The sequence below is a fragment of the Fistularia commersonii genome, chromosome 27 (genome assembly GCF_037954325.1).
Source record: "Fistularia commersonii isolate RoL2024-O1a breed Wild chromosome 27, RoL_Fcom_v1.0, whole genome shotgun sequence".
NCBI lineage: Eukaryota > Metazoa > Chordata > Actinopteri > Syngnathiformes > Fistulariidae > Fistularia > Fistularia commersonii.
Window position 1 is genome coordinate 4,302,421 of NC_141310.1, and position 21,480 is coordinate 4,323,900.

The 21,480-nt window shown below is 40.8% G+C and overlaps 1 protein-coding gene across 2 annotated transcripts in view; it reads left to right on the forward strand.

The window, feature by feature from the left end:
- Positions 1 to 33: 33 nt before the first annotated feature.
- The window catches only part of furina (furin (paired basic amino acid cleaving enzyme) a), a 70,683-nt gene continuing 49,236 nt past the window's right edge, over positions 34 to 21,480 (forward strand). The window contains exons 1-2 of one of the 2 annotated variants that reach the window (XM_086175310.1): positions 34 to 793; positions 7,645 to 7,971. In XM_086175310.1, coding sequence (XP_086031436.1) covers positions 7,678 to 7,971 — 294 coding nt within the window. In that variant the 5' untranslated portion in view covers positions 34 to 793; positions 7,645 to 7,677. Of the gene's footprint in view, positions 794 to 1,369; positions 1,444 to 7,644; positions 7,972 to 21,480 lie in introns of those variants that run through there. The other variant, XM_086175311.1, reaches the window with a different exon arrangement.

Genomic DNA, 21,480 nt, shown 5'->3' on the forward strand with positions numbered 1-21,480 from the left:
GGTGTCTGACAATAAACACTGAAAAACATCAGAAAATATTAATGTTATGCAATGTCATTACAGTGGCTGTTTATTTATTGTGTATTTGGATCAGCCATGTGATCTATCATATGATCCCTTGAGTTTTGTTTTGATTACTGCCGTGTGACTGTTGAAATGGATGGCAGCAAAAACACTGAAGCTCAAATCAGTCGTTTATCCATGTATATATGAAGTATATCGTCACCTTCTTAAAATAAGTCATTTTTTCAGATTTTCCAGGAACTACAAAAAACTGAACCATTTGACACACTCTTGACACAGGCAATTTCTACTAGAATGGCACAATCTGTTTAACTGAGGATGTGGGCAATTTTGCCAGAGGTGGTCAGCATCATGAGGAGATGATTTGAGCAAAAAAAAAAATGTAAAAAAACCAAAATGACAAGACGATTATTTTAAGAGGGTGACGATATTCAACTATACACTGGGGGGAAAGTCCATGGTTGTGTTGCGTGGCCGCCGCCGCTGCTGCTCCACGGGTCGGGCTGCTATGCGGCTTCTGTCCAGTAGGTGGCGGTGTCGCCGCGCCGTTGTCCGGGAAGTAGGTGTTGCTGTAACGTCTCCACTCGGTCCATAAGCCGTGACGTATTTCCTGGGGCTTGTAGGGACCACTCAGCGGCTCACCAGAGGGCTATCATGACTATTTATAACCAGCACTTCTCCCGTATCAGTCCTCCGCGCCGTCCTTCTTGCTAACGCCGCGCCGCTAGACGACGTCACGCCGGTTCGAGCAGCATGTAAACGGAAGCGGGTAAGTTGAGCCGTTAAGTTTACCCCCCCCCCCCTCCTCCACCTCCCAACACCACCGCCACCGTTCGTTCGGGGCTCTTGCTCCCACTCGTCCCGGACTGCGTGGCCGGCGAGCCTGTCATGTTTTTCGGCGTCCGCGAGACCCCCGGCGCGGAGTGGGGCAGGGCGGCGAGGCGGCGTCTTATCGACCCGGGTTGCTGTCAGTTGAGAGGTTCGGAAAAGGGGAGGAAGGAAGGGGGGGGGGGGGGTCTTATCTCTCACACACGCCGAGCTGACGTCGACTGCTCCGCGTCCGGTTTGTGCGCCCCCACCACCACCACCGCCACCACCCTCCACCGAACAGCGGGGATAGGACCGTATTGTTCACCGCTCCGTCGGAATGAGTTGTAAAATGCGAGCGGCTGTTGAATCCCGGCGGGGGGAGCGAGGGTGAGGGAGACGAGGGGGGAGGAAGAGGAGGAAGTGGAGGAGGAGGAGGAGGAGGAGGAAAAGGGGGAGGCACCTGAGCAGGTCAGCCTACCGCGGTGTCAAGTCTGCCTCAATCACGGCGGCGCACAGATTCAGACATATTGGTCCGGAGGAGAGTCGTCGTCTCTCCCCCCACCCTTCCAGCCCACGCAGCGTGTTGTTGACACGGACAGAACCGCTGAGGCAAGTCGGCCGACCGGGAGTCATCGCGGTGACTTCCCCCTTCACGACTTACCGGGGGGAGTCGAGCTAATGTGTTATGATATTTTAGCGTTCCGGGCCCGAGCGAGTGAAGTTTGCCTCGATATTTAATCCACAAACAATTTTATTTGCATTTTATTTTTATTTTTCTTATATTAGAAACCAAAGTATGTGTTGCTGTCACAGTGAGTTTTCTCGGACTGTTTGGCTGTGAGTCTGCAAAGAGGAAAAACTACATGCTTTTCTTGCCTGCAAGTTGGTAACCCTTTAAATAGATACAGCTTTTTTATCTAGATGTGCGGAATATTTGTTATGCATAACAATCTGATAAAAACCAACAACTAATCAGAAACCGTGAATTAAAAGTATCTCTGTTGTGCTCCTTCTCAGTATTCCCTATTCCGTCACTGAAAAAAGTGTGTGTGTGTGTGTTGGAACTTAAGAACTTGTGGTGATGTGTCAATGAACAATAACTTATTTCTTTTTTTAGTGCCTCTGAGTTTTGTCATAACCCTGAGCATCCGATCGCTTTGACAAGGTGTTTGGACAATGTTGCCCAGCTTGAACCTTGAGCACGCAAGGGCTGCTTACAGTCTGTAATTGGATTCTGTGTGTTAAAGTTGGGGGAATGGTGTCCTGCACGGTCCTTAATGAAGTGCATGCAGGCCTGACACAGACTCTGGAAAACAATGATGTTTGCACGACAAAAAAATGTTATAGATTTGTCTAATGGAGGGTTTATGCTTGCCGTGTTGCAAGTTGTTCCAAAGACAAAGCAGGTAGTATTTGATGTTGTCAGGGAGGTTTGCAGTTGGGCCAGCCGACTGTCGTGGTGTCAGACCTCCGATGGGTGATGGGTTACCACTAACAAAAAAACAAACTTGTTTCCCAACTTACCACACCCTTGTGAAGCCAGCTCATGCAACACACTGCATGTTGTGTGAGCCGCCAACCTTGTGTTTGAACTTTAAACACAATTGTGATGATGTCTCGATGAGCTGTGACTTCTTTTCGAATCTCTGCATCAAAATTGAAGGAATATATGTACATATTTTTTAATTAAATCTTAAACCTTGATCCTTGGTGAGAGGTGGTAATCTCCCTTTTCTCGTCTTTATTCAAGGGCGTTAACACCATTTGGCTCTTCAGTACTATCTGACATCTTTCTGCTGTGGCAGAATCTGCATTTACTATCTGACATCTTTCTGCTGTGGCAGAATCTGCATTTATAAACCTTCTTTATTACTCATTTTCAAAGTTCACTTTTAACCAGCAAATATTTCAACAAGTGCTTTTGTCAAAATAGGGTCTTTTTAAAGTTTTATCAAGAGTTCTGATAGTTCCTTAATTGCAATCCAAGGATTTTTCTGGTACATAATTCTTTAAAGCACTCCTATCGGTGCATTTTTTTTTTTCTTTTCTTTTGATAGTATCACAAAGACTGCGTTTTTAATCTCAGTTCAAGCAACTTACATCAGATTTGCTGGCTTTTCAGCAAATGTATAGCTTCACTTCTTTGATTCTCTGGCACACTGAGCAAAGGTGCTGAGTAAATATCCAACTCTAATTAAAGTTAAACAAGGCAACTAATAGAAACATTTAGCCAGCTTTAGACTTGCTATATCATTGTTGCTTGTAGAAGCAAGATGGCACCACGATAGTACTTCTAGGCATGCTTCATTAACTCTGCAGGGCTTGTGTCCCTGTTGGCATCTTTATTTTGTGTTTCTTTCTTTTTTCCAGTCCAGTATTCTAAGAATGGTTCTTCTCTTGCCATAATGTCTGTGGTTGAAGCAGTCGCACTGTGTCCCAAACTCCCTGACACCTGACAGTGGCTCTGGATAGAGAGAATTTTGCCTAGTTAGTCTTTCAGCCTTTGTTACAGCAGTATACGATGAGATGAGGGAAAGGTGATGCTGAGTTTGACAAATTCTGGCTCATACTTGTGATGTACCAGTGAAACACTTCATCTCTTGTCATCTAGGCAGCAGTTGAATTGGGAGAGTGGATCTGAGCATCTTTTTGCTTTGTTTGTGTCTGGAATTTAAGGAGAAACCCATTTCAAGAGTTTAATAAATGTATATTAATTGCCCAAATGTTATAATTGTTTTTCCTTAGTATACGCTTTGTTATTCCCAAACCGATTTGGCGCGTTAACAGTGAGATAATAGATTTCATCATTGTCCCAAAGGGTCAGCAGTGATAAATAGTGTATTTAAATGTGCGTGTGCGTGTGTGTGTCTGCGTTACAACTACAGCTCCGGCGGCTCATCTTTGGCCACTGGTGACAGTTAAGTTAGTGGGCCATTCTGGTGCGTGCTGTTTTTTTTTTTTTTTCCACACTGATGTCAAGAAACAGGGTAGCCTGACCCCCAGTTGAGGTCACGGGTGCGTGTTCGATTGTTGTGTCTCCGGGAATCAGAGGTTTTGAAATATTTGCATTCTGTTAACTTGCTGTGCCAAAGGACAGTGGACAGCGTTGGGTGCATAACCGAATAATCTGGTACTTTCCAGTTTGTTGTTTTAGTTCATTTTGTTTCTTTGGTTAATACTTACACAAACATTTGCATGAACTTTCGGAGAAATAAAAAACACAAAGACCTTATAAAATTAAGCCAGCGAGTCACTTTCCCTTGTTTAGCCAGATAAGTAATTAGCATTTAGTTTTGTGTGTTAATTATTGCGTCTTAAGGAGAATCAAAGATTTTGTTTTCATCCTGCCTCTTTACAATGATATTTTCCATTTGTTCTATGTATTCCTTCAATGTACTAGTGTTTAGAAGCGCCTGGAACATTAATTTGACCTGATGTGTCATATGTTGAAATAAAATGGAGTTAATTTAGGATGAAGGAAGATCTATTATATATTTATTTCTCTTAAGAAGACGAATTTCAGTGTTATGATTAAAAATAGCTCATTTGTTCTGCTTGGTTTGATATAGCTAATTTGCACAAACACATGAAAGTAGCTCGTAATATTCATTTTATTTAAATTTACTTTTCTGAAAAACAGATCAGCGTATGATGGGAGGTCTAATTAGAATTTAAAATGCTTATTTCAAATAATAAGACCTGTCTAGCATGTCAATGTTTCACATGTATTGATGAAATTAGGAAGGGCTTCTGAAATGCTCAGTGTGGCTCAGTAACTCGTCTTGCCAGTTGGATTCCTGCGTGACATCCTCGCTGGCTGCAAACATTCTGACGCTTTGCCCTTGGTGTCATAGCACTGTGACTTAACCAGGTCTATACTGACCCAGAGCCGTGTTGCTCAACATTTTGGTTGAAAATGTCACCGGATTCAGCAGTACTTGTGCAAAGTCCTCTTAACGGGAAGTTTGTGGTAGGCTGCCTGCCATCCAATATCGAACAAAATAACCACAGCCAGAGAGGATGTCAGTTGTTTGTTAACATGCTCTGTCTGCAGCTGACAAATAAAGTTGCCTGATGGCATTGAGACAGTAAATCGTATCTTCTTCCTGAAGATGTTATGCCTCTGTAAGCCAGAAGATATATGGTGGTATCCAAGGAGATCACTAAAGGTTTTAAGTAACTAGCCTGATGGGAGGAAAAACAGCCACCTAAGGAAGACAAATTCTTCCATTGAGGCTGTGCACCCTCCACCCCCCATTCAATATTGCCTGATGAAGATCTATGGTTTTTTTTTTTTCCACCGAACTGGAATCGAGCTTTGCACTCACACTTTGTGTTCCTCCAACATGCAGAGCTTTTCTTGATTTTCATCCGACAGTGACCATTTGTCAAAATTCATTCCATGAGTCATAATAGGTTTACGAAGAAATAAGAAAATGAAAAAATGTACTTTTGAGTTATACAGATTGTTAATCTCCAGCACATTTTTGCTAATGAGAATGGTTAACATTCATCTTCCTCTGTTACAATCTCTTAATCAACAGAGGTGCGATCTTTCTCTGTCAAACCTTCCAGAAGATAGAACTCTCATCCAAATGTGGCTGTGAGTTCAGGTAATGAGAATGAAAACCGAACTGCGCTGATGGTTATGTCATGGCAGCTGGAACAATGCTACTGCAGCTTTACCCAAGGACGTTTTATGCAGGGCCATTAAATTGCTAGCTGGCCTCTGTAACTCAAACTGTCAAAACATACTGACATGCATAGCTGGAGTTGTATTTACAAAAAGTATTTAGGTTAAACCGCCATATTGGTTTGGGGGCGTTACCAGATTGGGTTGCTGTTTTTTTTTTTTTTTTTTTTCCTCGTTTACTGTTTTAAACAAACCATGCGGCGTGGAAAATATAGTTTGGGGCTATTTGAAAACACCGTCAACAAGCAATGGCAACAAGCGGTGGCTTTTCCAGCTGAGCGAGCTCCGTTTGTTCATTAAATACAACAATGACTAAATTATATGCTTTTGATGATAACAGTGATACAGTGTTGTTTCTGTTTGAAAGCTAATACTGTCAGTCCAAAGCTAATGTAACCACATCTGAGTATATTTGTGCATCAGATGACTGTCAACTGAGTCCGAGTGTATTTCCTACTATGTCGTCACCTTGTTGGAGACCCCAACAATTGCGACATCAGACAACAGCAACAGTCCTTAGTGTGTCATTTCATAGCTTAAAATATTCTACAATCAAGTAATTTAAGAAAGCAGCTTTCTCGGTGTCCTGGAAGGTATAAAAGGTCTGTTTTTACTCCGGCATTTTTCAGGAAACAAACTTTTAGTTGTCGATTCAGCATAGCACATATCTACCAGCAAAATATCATACACGATGCTTTGCGTACAACACTATCTGGGGAAATTAAGTAGCGCTTTTGTAGTCATTTGGATTGTATTCCTCGGAAAAGAGTTGAAATCTGTCATGTAGGTCCAAGAGATGACCAAGAGATTTTATAACAGGCGCAACACCTGACAACGAAAGAGTGACCCACTTCCACAGTGATTGGAATAGTCCAAGGGGGCTAAACACAAGTGGAAAGACCCCTACTGCCGCAGCTTGAATCTTGCTTATAGCCATGCAAGAATTGAGGGACAAAATAGTTTCAGCCTGCAGTGGCACGATGAGCAGCTTCCTCTCGCTGGTGCTACTGCTTATTACACAGCTTTATCACACAAGCTCACATTATCTGTTTTTTTTTTCCTGTGTTTTGGTGTTTCAGTGTGCCAAGACCAATAAAGCAGAAATCATAAAATATAGCAGGCTGAGCTTAAATGGTGCTTTTCTTTCAAATACTGCATCAGAACCCCCCACCACCACCGCCGCCATAATTCACACGCATAGCAATAAATTATTTTGTGATTAATGAAGGTGTTGGTAATAACTGTAGACAATAACAACAAATGCTGCTAAATAGGAGCGCTGTTCCTGGCTTCAAAACATTAATGAATGATTCTAATACATCAGCTCAATAAACAGAACTTGACAGGTTTAGTGAATATGCAACAACCATCAATTTCACACCATAAAATTTACATTCTCAGTGGCCAAAATGCCCAAAATGTTTTGTCCCCGGTCATAGCCAGTCAGTGTCTGTCTGCCACTGCTGCCTCAGACATTTGAACGCCACCCTAAAGCGTAGTGTTTTTCCTCTTTTTTTTTTTTTTTTTTTTTTTTTTTTTTTTTTTTTTTCACCCCAAGTTGACCATGCTATCATACCACAGCATCCAGGGCGTTGTCTGGCTCTCTAACCACAGCTCTCCACCTCTGCTGCCAAAACCTGTTTACCTAAGCATTTCTCCTTTGCAAGCCTCGTCCCCATGCCCTCCCATGGTGGCGTAAATGCCAGAGTCTGCTGCTGTATGTCTGACCACAACATCAGGCCTGGCATTGATGTACTGCTCCCTGTTTCCTGAGGGATCTTCAGATGCCTGGCTCTAACCAGCCTGCAGTCTGCCTGCTCAAAGCTGTTTAACTGTTTGTGCTCTTGACAGTGTGCTGAAATTCAGATGGGTTCCTGAATTTGAAAGTCCTACCATTCTAAATGATTCCATTGAAGAATCTGTTCCTAAAAGATCTTAACAATGCAAAGAAGATTTTACTTACCAATATATACTATATGTATGTGTATATATATCCTTTTTTTTTTTCTCGGATCTCGTGTCAGGGATATCATGCCGTCTTTAATTCTTATGGATGTGTTGAGTCACAAGTTCACAACTTTCTCTAAAACAGTTGTTTTCTGTCACTTGTTTTCCAGGTAAGCTGTCACGCTCCCCTTCTTTGTCTCTCCATGCACCTGCATGTGTGTTGGGGAGCTCTGGCCTGTTGGAGAGGTGCTGTGCTCAGAGCCTGTGCTTCAGTAGGAGAACCCATGGCTTCTGGCCCTCCATCTCCCTCAGCGGGGAGACGCAGGCTCAGCCTGGTGGAGCTGCTGCTCTGCTCTCTGTTGCTCTTGCTGGTTTCTCGACCGGGACCATCGCTAGGTCAGAAAGTCTACACCAACACATGGGCTGTCCACATACCTGGAGGTCAGGAAGAAGCTGACAAAGTTGCCAATAAACATGGGTTCCTCAACTATGGCCATGTAAGTAATTAGATTTATGCACTCCCATTTGCTGCTTTTTGTTTTACATTAACTTCTATGATATTTGGCAAACCTGAGTGGCCCGGGAGGCAGGAGAAAATAAAATTACACTTTGGCTGTGAAATTGCAGCCTTTTTATACAAATACCACAATGGTCGCAATGATTTACCATCCGCCCTTTTTTTTCTTATTCTCTTTTGTCTGATGTGCTCGCTTCAGCTGTTAAATGTGTGTTATCGGTTATTATTTTATTGTTTGGCCCATCTCTCAGAGAGCAGGATTATCCCCGCCTTTCCCTGAATTTGTGCCATTTTTTTCTACTCAGAAGAAATGAAAAAAACAAAACAACTAAAAACCATAAAAGCTGTAAAAACTGTTTTCCTTGTAGTTGTTAATACATGTTTTTGGGGAACCGGTTTCACAAGAATTTAAAAGTGGTCTTAAAGTATGACTTAACTACCTTGTCTAAATCTGGGAAAAGATTTTTACTGACACATGCATCTGGCCTGAAAAAAACCTCTTAAAGTTCTTTTTCCACTTACATAATGGTTTCCCTTTTGGTTTTCAACAATTAAGCTATCGATCAACCATGGAAACTTGTTACAGATTTTGCTTTTTCAAAAACTCTGAGGTAAAACAAACAAAACAAAAAAAATCCTCTTTTCCAAAAAGTAAAAAGGACTTAAGGTAAATAGTGATCAATGTCACACCATTTAAAATAGATCTCACCTCTTAAGGTAAAGTAAAAAAAAGACAGTTTGAATTTCTTGACATTACCAAGAGTTGAACGAAAAGTTTGCATCCGTTGTAGGTGGCAGTTTCACTGTAAACTTATGTGCATAGTCAGAAGCAGGCTTCTTGTGTTGTATTTCAAGGCATAAATATTGTTATAGGCTTAAAAAAAATACTCGAATCCAGTTACTTCCCTTCATTCGGCTGGAGTATTATGTTATTAAGATGCTTGTTATGTCCGAACCACTGTAGGTGTGTGCGATAGTTTTCAGATAAACATTTCCTGTGAGCTTCAGTGATGCCTTCCTCTTTTATGACTTCCTGTTTGAACTCATGGAAAGCACTTACTCCAGTTATCCTTCAAACTCATTATTTCCTCTTGTGGGAAAACAGGGAAATTTGTTTGTCTTTGGCATTTTTCTGATGAATGCAACAGTGCCATGCAGGTTGATAACAGACGCGGTGTTGGTAAGTAAAGCGATGGAAATCACATTTCGGTTCCAGATTCAATTTTTTTTTTTCCGTCATCTGTTACATTAACTGAACAAGTAAAAAAACAAACAGAAAAAACAACCCAACATTCAAGGACACATGATGCCTGATGATGAAAATGTGCTTCTCATGCAGACGTTTAACTCCTCCCTAACGTCATCAGTAGTAATGGTTCTGCAGAGCCATATATAATCTACCTAGTAATAACCAGGAACAGTATTTGTCCTCTGAATCAAAGCATGCAGAGTGTGCATCCCAAATACTCTGATCTATGCATGCATTGCTTTGAACAACTAAGACTACACAAAGCAGTCACACCCAGTTCACTGAGAAAGCGCAAGTTCTCCAACTGTGGGTTGTGAGGTTTGGCCTATTTTAATCAGCTTTATCAAAACAGAAATTCAGAACCGTGACTGAAACAGAGCCATTCACTGCCAAACAGAGGATCAGCTTTGTTTATATGCACATTCTACCCCCTCCACCTTCGAAGACCTGTACATTGTGAATATTTCAGTTTACATCACTGTAAAAGAATGGAGTTTTGACATGATCAAGGCTATACCAATTAGTCACAGGTTGAGACTGACAGAGCTGAATGCTTTACATTTGGATGAGACGTGACCTAAAAGAACTCCTCCAACTGTTAAAAAGTATGCAGAATGAAAGTATTGATTCTAATTAAATTTTTGTCTAATGTGGTTGCGGGGGGGGGGGGGGGTCAAAAATATATAATTGTCAAATTAAAATGAACAATAAGTTCTGACCAGGCAACATTATGACTAAAATAAAGACCCCTAATGTTCTGCACCAGCCTGATTACATTCCAGCACATCACTGCTCATTGATTAAATGAAGTCATTGCTTTAGAGCTGGGAACAATCAAATCTGTTAAGCTTTTTTCGCTGATGGGAAATGAGTGTTGATTTGTGTGGCCAGACACCGTGTGCCTCGCGTGCACGTAGCCGTGTGTCAGACTTTACTGCTGAATGCAGGTGTTGAAATTAGACAGGGGAGTGAGCAGGGAGGATAAAAGACTGCAGCTTGGCAGGTTTTACAGCTCTGATGACTGCTTTTACAATTTCGACCAGACTCCCATTATAGTGTGCTATGACAGCAAAACATATGAAAACCTGCTGAGCTAAACATTTCAGATTTGCATATTCTACTAATATGAGTCAAGATGAAGGGTAGTTTGGCATCATGGGAGTGTAAGACACAACATAACACAACCCAATGTTCTTTTTCACTGTGTTAGAAGATATGGGTGGGATGTGACTGTTGATATTAGCTTTAGTAGATCTTCTCATTGTGGGTAATAAACCCTTTTTTCAGAATCAGTGTTTTATCTGGCTTTTATTTGTAATAAAACTGTTACGCTAATGTCGATCCTATAGCCAGTCTAACCCCGCTGTAACCAACTTTACATTTAATAAAGACATATTTTCCTGCCTTAAAGCATAGCCCAAGACTACAATAAATGCAGTGCTGCCTGGTCCGTATAGTAAAGCAGCAGGAAATAACTGATCTCCAGCATGTAGCTTCAGAGGACAAAATTACCAACAGAACCAGTATGTCTATACAAATCTACATGTTTCTGATCCAGCAGTTCTTTGATGTAGACTTTCTCATGCTCAGAACTGCAACGTCAACTTAGTCTGTACTCCCTACCTGGTTCTTTGAATGCGGGAGGATGTTTGGCACAGTCTCCAACATTAATTCAGAGCGCTTAGAAATAAGAGACCACTCCCGCATACACTTTGACTTTAAATTGTTGCTGCAGTCCTTTTTTTGAACTGTTTCAGTGAGATTGCACTTTCACTGAAGGTGTCTTCTTCGAAATGGTTTAGTCCCAGATTTGTGTACAGTCTGTATCAGTTGTGGTTGCCTATAAAGCTAGAAACTCGTAACTCTCAGGGGGTGATGTAAGAGGTTTTAAAGAGATGACCATCATTGACTGCATCCACAGGGTGAGCAGCGTGTGCCTATTGAGTAGAATTGATGCGTTAGATATGAAATGGAGGAATGACATTGGAACAGTTCAAGTCTGGAACTTATGAGTTTACTGGTCAGGGGTATTTGTTTTGGCTTAAAAATGGTCTGGTGGTTTTCAGGACATTTATGATTACAAATGGAGAGCAAGTTGGTCTCATGACCCCTGGGTTTACTGTTTGTAGTGACTCTCCTTGTGACTCTCCGACACCACATCCAAGGTTGATGTGGTGTTGCACTGCTCAAGTGCTGATCAATCAGTGCACAGTTGCCAATGTGAGGCCTAAAACAAAGTAGAATAAATACAATTAATTTCTAATAATTGAGATAAGACAGACAGTCTTCTGTGTGTATTAATTGCCGCTTGCTTTTATGGAAGGTTTTCCATTTTTGTGTTAAAAACCTCATCTTGCTCATATTGTCAAATTTCCCCTAGGAATTACATTGTTTAGCTACATCTGGATCTATGCGTCTTCCATTCAACAAAACTATGACATGGGATGTCACCTGAACGATAGATTCAGATTATTATCATTAAGAAATGATGAGTGATACATTGGATGAATCAATCAATTAAAACAGATCAAGTTTGCCTCTGTATTTAAGTCTTGATTAGAAAGACAACTTATTTTTCCATGTGGTCTGTCGAGCAAGACTTAAAGTTAAATAAGACTTATAGTTAAATAACTATATAAAAAATCTATCGTTTGAGGCGACTCATGTTTTAAAGTGTGTCTGTCTGTTGCCTAAGGGTGTTGCTGTCTATTCCGTCTTGCATGCAGCGCATGAACATTTCTCTTTTTGACAGTGTTCAGAACACCCCACTTTTGACGTTAAAAGCCTAGTGATTCATGAATTAACCTTTTTGTTTTTTCAATATCATGTTTAACAATGTCTGTGTGTTACAGTCCACTCCCCTTTTCAGGGAAAACTTAGATCAGGATGGTGAGTCTGTTGTGAAACTGTAGAGAGAAAAGAGTACGGAAAGATTGACTGGGTCTGGGGTTTGTGGTGGATGCGACACCAATACCAAGCCTTCGGCACTGCTTGTTGTTGTTGAACTCCGCTTGGGCTGGCCCTTTGCACAAAGAGTTTGTACGTGGGTTTAATCGGAAATTCATATCATTTTATGACATTCTCTCTTCGGGGACATCTTGTGACACAGAAAAGAACCTGTACACATATTAACCATACACTCCGTGTCATTTTTTAAAATTTTGGCGATGCAACAAAAATTTTCAGCATACACACAGGCAGTCATTCTTAACATTCACAATGCAAAAACAATCCACTTTGCTGCCATCTTTCAAAGCATCGGGTGGGCTGAATTGCCAAATGCCCTGCAGTACTTAATGGGGAAAGGACTTAATGCACTGCATGGTAAAAGTAAAATACCCTATACATGAAGAGAGCAGACCAACAGAAATACTGTATAAAAATAATAACACATAACAAACACAGATTGGATACTTAATGGTTGACGCATACCCCGTAACTACTCATATGCAACCCAATCATGGAAAGCCCTCGTCTATTATTATTGTGGCTTAATTCTTTTTTCTTATTACAAAATAAGATTATTGTAAAAACAACCAATGGGGTTGTCAGACCCAACTTCCAAGCTGAAACTTGTTTTTTTGGTCTCTGGTTATATACTGTAACGCTTGTAAAAACAGTATAGCTGAAATGTGTTCTTGTATTTGCTAAATACCAAAGTAGTCCTGTCACACACACACACACACACACACACACACACACACACACACACACAAACTGATTGTTTTTTCAGTTTTCCTCAGTCTCTTTTCCTCTCAGAAACACACAGTCCGATTCTGCAGTTTGCTGGTTTGAGGCATTGACGTATTCATTAAGCACTAATTTGCTGAGAAGCGATCAAGTCATTGGCCGGCCTGACTGCTGGTTTTGATGGAAAGCGAGTGGAATAGTTTATCCCTCACTGCAGTCCACCAATGCACAGGAACTATTCTTTGCCCTGCTGTTGACATCATTTTCTTTTATCATAGACTCACAATAAACGCGTAGAGCTACACTCAGTTTAAAGTGCTCAGCCGAATCTGTGGTGATAGTTCTCATCTGTCACCAATGACATCAGCCTCTCCCTCACACTCGCTCGCCCTCTCTTAGCATATACTTAGGTTTTGGCCCCACCCTGCCAATAGAACATTACTGGAATGTAAAACTGTCAGAGCTACTAACAAGGTAAGTTGACTTATACTTCCATATTGTTTTTCTGCCATAGCTACAAAGCGCTTTACACTTTCATGTCGTTTACTCAGTCACACACTGATGATGAAGGCTACCAGCTCATCAAGAGCAATTAGAGGCTCGATATCTCACTGCAGGACACTTGGACACCGTCTCTTGGGGGCAAGAGGATAAAACCAGCAACCATCCTCATGCTAGACGGCCCCATATTTCTATTGAAGCCCGCTGCCCCAAGGTGTCTTGTGTATCGCACCAAGTCACATTACAGTCACATTTTTTCTCATGGGCTTATCTACTCAGAGAGACACTGCTTCAGGATCTACTTCTCACTGTTTTCTCTACTTCTCTCACAAATTAACCAAAATCAACACAGAAGTCGTCAAAGTGGTTTAGCAAAGTTTAGAACAAGCATGTAACTAGCATAGTATGACCCAGCACATTGTAATACAGAGATTTCTGAAAGAAAAAAAATTGACACACGTAGGAGCTATACAAAACTGTTCGCTCACTGCTTAGGGAAAAGCCTATGATTACTGAAAGGAATCCCATCTTTATCTTTGCTTTCATTTGGATGGCCTACCAACAATAATGTGTCCTATAGCTGTGGGTTAGTGTGGACTGTCAATGTAAACTGTACTGCACTGCTGAAAATCCCAATCAGACTTGTCAGTCCCTGGAAAAAAAATCTAATTAAAAAAATCACTTGTTTGCAAAAACAAGCTATGAATTGATTTATTTGATGCACTGCGGTCAGGGACAAGTTTTCATACTTGGTTGGTTCACTCTTCCACTTAGCTCACAGAACAGCAGTGCTTTTTCTATTATTTGGCTATGTTGTTTAGATGTGGACGATTATTCTGATTGGCTTGTTATACTGAGGAGACATCATTGGAGATGTGCAAGAGGAGCAGTAGTCAACAAGAATCAATTCTTTAGAGCTGTTAATTTACACAAGGCAGGGAAAAATCTAGGATATCTGACATTCAATGTCAGGGACTGTCAGCAAACCATTTCAATTTTTTTTTTTTTTCGATAATTCATTGCTTCTTGTTCAAGAGGGGGAAGGTGATAAATAACTAATCTGTTCCTACACTCACTTCAAAGCAGAAATGCAGCATTTTTTCAGAGGCATGCCACTTCCCAGCACGGGAACATTAGTGACTTTGACTGTGCTGGAGGATAAAAAGGGCTGTGTTCAAATTCTTGAGTGTGCTATGCTTGCCCAGTTTTATGTGCCTTCATAACATGTTCTGCTGGTCCACCTCAGGGCTTTGCATGTAAGAAAGGCTTGTGTCTGGCCCGCTGAGCCCATACTGGACAGCATCTTGGTCTTTTTCTTCTTTTTTTTTTTTGATGTGCAGACTTCTTTTTTTTCTTCTTCTATTTAGACCCCTCTTTTAAATACATTAATATTCTGCCCAGTGCAATGTTATAGTAGATCTTATCTGATGAAACACACGAATACATGACGGTAACATTTGACACACTACTTTCTGCTTTACGTTAGTCTACATTTTTCTCGGTGCAGGGCCCAACATCATGAGTGCTTTGCCTTCTCCATTATCACAAAAAGTTTTGCGTCAAGGTTTGTGTAAAAGCAGATGTAGCAATTAGTAGATCGGTTTCCTCGCTTTTATCTGTTTACCAGGAGGATCACATACTGTGGAAGGACACATTAGTCAAGCTGGAGTGTGTGTCATGTCATGTCGCAGATAGAGATTTCATTTAACTGTCTAGAACCATGATAACAGTTTTTGCTGTAGTTAATATAAAAACCAGGTTTTCCTTGTTAATTACTACTTGACAGGAAAACTGATGCTGAAAGTAAGCTGTTAACCTTGTCCGTTTACCTCTGATCTGTTACTTAAAACACAGAAGATCAGGCATATCCTTCTGATCTTATGTTAAATCAAGACTGCCCGAAGCCAAATTACCATTATTTCACAGATATAACCGATTGCTCTCGATTTGATATTTTGCCATTTAATTTAAAATCTGAATCTCGCAAAGATGTATAACTTTCTAAAAGTTCAAAACCCTTGCCAATGTTGTTTTGCTCACTGATAAGGGCTATTACATATTTCTGATCCATCTCTCAATTTATAACCCATTTTGACTTGGAATGTTCCAGAGATAAAAGGATGAAGGTACAGAGACTTTAATTGGACTCTGGAGAGCCGACGGTTTTAATTGGGGAAATGCAACAGAGGGGGGTTGGAGACATTTAACGCAAAACCTTCTAAGTTGCCCAGATATGATAGGAGGGGAAAGCGCCTGGTGAGCCCTGCGTGGAGCCGCTCGGGAACGATTAATACCGTTCCACACAGGTGCTTCCCTGGTTCTGTTGTCAACAGCCACCCAACACAACCAAACACTTCATCTTCCAGAAACGAGTATCATTATCACCTCCATAAGCCCAATTAAGATTGAATCAGTCTCTCTTCGATTCCTGCTTCCTCTCCCGCTTTAACTGTGAATCCAAATACATCTCTTCCTGTTATTACAAACAAATAATGGTAATAATATTCCTTTTTTTCCCCCTGCAACAGAATTCACAAAAAATAGGTTTGTTCAGCAAAATGTTACCTCTTCAGGAGTAAAACCTTATGGAAAATAGGCTTTTCACAAGGCGATTGTTTCTCTTTTTTGTCATGTTATTTGCAGCACTGTTTCTTATTTGTTTGGGGAGGGGGATTTGGAAGATAAAATGAGCTTCTGCATGATACTCAAATGTAAACAAACGAGGGAAGTGCAGCACAACTGACAACATGGAGATGTGACGGAGGGATTGCCTCTGGCGAAGACATCTTTAAATCATTGCAATTTTGACAAAAGCCTTTACATCACCCAATATGACAGACTTCCTTAATGGTGGAAATCCGCCCGAAGTGAGACTAAAAGTTTCAATTAAATTTTTTTAGTTATTTCTTTCCTTACTGTCCTGTTTCATTAAATATTGTTGAGATTTAAAGCCAGGGCTTATGGACCCAAACTCTTGAAAAATCTTCTCTCTGTCTATCCATGCTTCAATGTACCCCAAGGACTTTTCCAGGGTCCTTGAGTAAAACATGTGGTTCAAAAAAACAAGGTATAGATTTCCATGTTTAAATATTTTAGTGTACTTTAAGCATGTTTTGTAAGCATGTTTGCCTCAGCGATCTGTTCATTAAAATTTTATGCACCACTCTGCTGCGGCTCTGGCCTACTTTAGCCAGCGTGGTGCAGCCCTGTACTGTAACAGCAGCATAGCCCGTCCTTTGGAAACGGCACCGCTTTGAAGTGCAGTAATGATAACACTGCAAACAGAGTTCATAATCAGAACTGTTGGACCGAGTCCCGTTCAGAAGCAGTAGTTTCATCCAGTGAGAGAAAAGTATCTTTTCTCATCTTGGGTCGGTTGATCAGCATCATAGTGCTGCATGTCTGCAGTGTCTTTGGTCCCGGTGCTGCTCTGAGAGTGCCTTCCTTTATTCTGCACTCTGGCCCCCTCTCACTAAGCAGACCCAGATCTCACTTCATCTCCGTGCAGCTGGTCTTCTTTGAAAGTTAATGAACTGCAGAGATTGACTGATCCTGTTTGCTCTAGTTGAGACTTTGGTGTTGAGTGGGGGGACTTGTAGCTATTACCACCGCAAAACAACTTTATTGATCGAAGATGTATTCTCATTTTATAAATGTGTTTTTCTGGACATTATTATTGAAACAAATAGACGTGACATTTGCACTAAAATGGCAACAGAACAATGGGAGAAAGAACCAAAGTTACCATCCATTCATCTTATTAATCCCTCTAGTGAACCAACATGTTTTGTCTCACTCTGAAAACATTTGCAAGGATGACAGTGCCTCTCGCATACCCAAAAACATCCCACCATGATATTTTGGCAGTCATTACCATTGTTTTATTTTGAGACAGCTGACATTTTTGTTTGTGAAGTCTTCCAAGTAAATCCGGTCATGTCCAAAACAGTTGCAGAGCAGGGCCAACTTGTTATTGTCCAACCTTTTGGCAATGGTGAATTGTGTTAACTGTTGCAATCAACACTGAGGGAAACCAAGGAAAGCCTGTACAAAAAAAGTCATCTTGATCTTAGGAACTTTTTATTATAGTACTGTTACCTTGTAATCTCCTGCTAGGCCCTGTGGTGTGAAGTGGCACTTAGACAGCAAATTCAATATCTGAGCATTTGCTGAATTCTAAAGCGAGTATTAGACAGTGACCACATGAATGACGTATAATTCAGCATCTTGGAAGTATGTATGCAAGTAGGTGGTGGGTGAAAAAAACAGAAAAACGTGCAATTCTGTTTTGTTAGTGCCAAAGCTGAGATTGCATTTAGCTGCTGCTTGTTAGGTATTGCTCACAGACTTTCTGAAGCTGTTGAACAAGGTTGACACCTTGAATAAGGACACAACCTAGCCCACATCTCATAATATCATAGGGGTGGAAAAAGCAGCCACTGTGTGATGCAATTGACACTTCCAACTTTCTTGTGATGTTTCAATGGGAGCATGCAAAGGTACTTTTGAAGTCTTTCAGTGTTTTTCAGTTATTCAAAGTACAAATTTAAAAGGATTCTAATCAGGTCATGGGGAGACAGCTTGTCCCCACTGATGGATATGTTTGTCACCCATGACAATAAGGGCTGTAATGCTACTAGAGATTATTCAGCATTAAAATTTCAAAACCATTATAGGACCAAAATTATTTGGGCTATCAGAAGACTCAATTTTAGGTCCAGGTCTCTAAGGGACTCATACCCAAAGACAGAACTTAAAGTTGATTTAAATTGGACCAGGTTCCTCCATCTGGGATTTTATTTCTACCTGTACTTCATACATGCCTTCTATATTTTCCATTCCCCTTCCTGTAAAAAGTCAACGCTTTAGGCTTTTTTTTATTTTTTTATTTCTAGACCATATCCTCTCAGATAGCCAAAGGATTTTATTAGCACTGCCACAAAAAAAACATATTGCTCTTGTGCAAATGGTTCCACAAAATATCCTTAATTTTGTCAAAAGCATGAGATAAATGGTGAATGAATATTGAAATGTTAATTCAATTTGGAATTTCACCATTATTTACTGTTTCCCTACTAAGCCCTTAACATTGGGTTGTTATTATGACACCAGCATTTGTTTATTTAATCCTGTGCTGTAACTTAATGTATGCTATTTATTTATACCTTTTATTTAACAAGGTAGTCTCACTGAGGTCATCATAAATCTCTTTTACAACGGGGCCCTGGCCAAGGTAGCAGCTGTACAAAATCAAAAGCTATAGAGAGAAAGCACATGATAGAGAAATTAACAATAAAACAGAATAACTAACTACTCTAGTACAGTGGCTTCTCAAGAAAAGCAATGACATTCCTTCCTCATTCAGGGCATTCTTAATGACAATGTTTATAACCATTAATGGATGAATATATATTTTTTATTTAAAAGCTTTAGGAAAATATTCCTTGGACATAGTGCATGCAAGGAAAATGCATGCCACATTCTGTGAAAGCTGGGGCGACATTCAAGAGCAACTGCTTGGAGGTGTGCAGATCGTAGCTTCTGGAGCACAGAGTGAAGGGCATTGAGGTATTCTTGGAGTTTATCCAGCAGTGCTTCATAGATGAGCATGTAGCACTGTTGTTGCCTACGAATAGTTAATGATGGACAGCCAACTAAATAATCCAGAATACAGTGGTAAATGCGAGATTTTGCATTTGGAATGAATAGTGGTATTTGTGTGCTGCTACTAGCAGCCTGAAACACATTTTTTAAAGAATTGAAATCTTAGCACCTTTTTCTTTAAATAAAAATCAATACTGTAATTAGTATTGTGTCACTGATAACCCAACCTTTTATGCCTTTAACCTTCTAGGTTTTATGTTGAAGGACACTGTGTCAAGTGACAATGAATAACGGATTTCTTTGGAAACGACAAGAAGTGTGACACATAGGTTTTGCCCAACATCCTACGGAGGGGTGTGTGTGTGTGTGCGTGTGTGTGTGCGCGAGGTTGACATAAATGTCTGGAGGTAGACATTATTGGCATTTCTCCTCATCTGAACAACATCCTGATAGAAGACAATAACAAACTGGTCTGCGGGAGGCCATCTCCTGCCTAGAGTAAAGGAGTGAACACCCAACTTTGCTGTCGGTCCTGGGAACTGCAGCAGCAAAGGCCGAGCAGCACTCAGTCATTACACCGCTCTCCCACTGAGGAGAGATGGGGGCTGGGATGGAGCAGAACCACACACAGGTCACAGGCTGTAACAAGAGCCAGATGTGTTGAGGGGACATGAAAATACATGGACAGGCACCTCTCCAGCTTTCATATACGTGCATGTGCGTACATGCACAAAGAAGTTTGAGTATTTCAAAAATGTCTGTACTAAAATAAATAACTGCCTTTTGGTTCTTTTACACATGTCTGTTTTAAAGCTTACACAGAAAGATCACAATTGCTCGCTCTCACGCCATGCTGGCTCATAAGAAAATGATGCAATCGTCAAATGTGTGCTAAATATATTGACTTTTGGTAGAAGGAGATTGCCAGCTATTTTATACTATTGATTGACATTGAGGGGAATTACAACCTCCTTCCTTTGACTGCCCAGACAATTTTGTATTAGATCCCTCGATTACTTTTTTTCAAACTAGACTTCTGGCACGTCCAGAATTCGAACCCTTCAACAAAAGCATAAATCTTGGCTGTGGAAAGGAACACACCGCTATAAGGAGGAAGGCAAATTCACTGGGCTGTTAAACAATGGACTGACCCATTGGCTCTGGTGATTGTGAAATATGAATGTGGCTGCATTGGGCAGCTTCCTGGTGCTAATGTCTGTTTCTTTTTTGCTAAAAAGCAACGCTATTGTTTAATTAACCATGAATTTGCAAATGTGTTTGTCTGTTAAGTGCCCATTGTTGGTTTCCTTGATGATGGATTGATTATAGAATCCTCCAGGGCTCTCCCAACTGAGAGCCCTGGAGGGAAAATCAAACTATTAAGTTGTTGGAGGTTCCCAATCTGTTTGTGGAAACAGTTTGGGTTTGGCTTGTCTGTCTTGTCAAGGAGCACACAATACCGACGGGGCTCTGACCAGGCCTCTAAGACCTAACCTCTCACATGATACTGTTCACATACAACACACACACTGACTGGGGAGGAGGAGCTTCCGTTTGAGGTGCAATTTGAACAGGGCTTAGATCTGATAAGCCTTTTACAATAAAAACAATGAAGTAAATGTTTAAAAGCCCGTATGGAGGCAGTCGTAGGGGAGGAATGTAGCATTTGGGTGGAGCTTTCTAATACGGCTGCAAGGGATTTTTTTTTCTTCGTCTTTGTAACAGGAATCCTGTTAAGTTGTAACAGAGCTGCAGTTGTGAGCTGTGGGTTGTGGTGCAGTGAAGCAGAGATGCAGACTTAGATTTGAGATCAGGTGTCATTGTCAGTTACAGGTTATTAAGCTGCACAGGACTGTCAGCAGTGTAAAAGGGCTACAGTTGATATTTCATTTCAGCAATCAGGAATTCTCAACACAATTTAGCCACCCAATTTCTAAAGTCCCCACAGTTTTATTAAGCTTAATAAATTTTTTGCCCTTTCATGTATTTGAAAAGTAGGGTTCTGTCTCCTGTCTGAAGCCATTTTTTTTTTCCTATTAATGATCTCACACATTCAGTAGTCCTCTTCCAATGCAGTATTGAACTTAACAGGTACAAATATGAATGTATCCAATGTTTTACCCCCCTTAGTGGCTGCAAAATTAATATTTCAAAGGTGAGCTTACTCACACCACACAGAAGGAAGCATTTGTTTGTTGTGAAGTTTTGGTGATCCGCCAACTTGGCACAAATGGTTAACAAGTGAGCTAGAGGTAGGTATTTGTCTGATATCCCTCGAACAATGCGTTTGTTCTTGCAGGATGTAACGCATCTTAATTCACTGATGTGACAACTTTGAAATGTCTCTTTGTTTTTCAGCCGGCATGAAAGTCCCTGTGGCTAGCAGGTTGGAGTTTAGCACCATCCACTAACACAGAAATCCAAAGAATGCTGAATGTATTATGC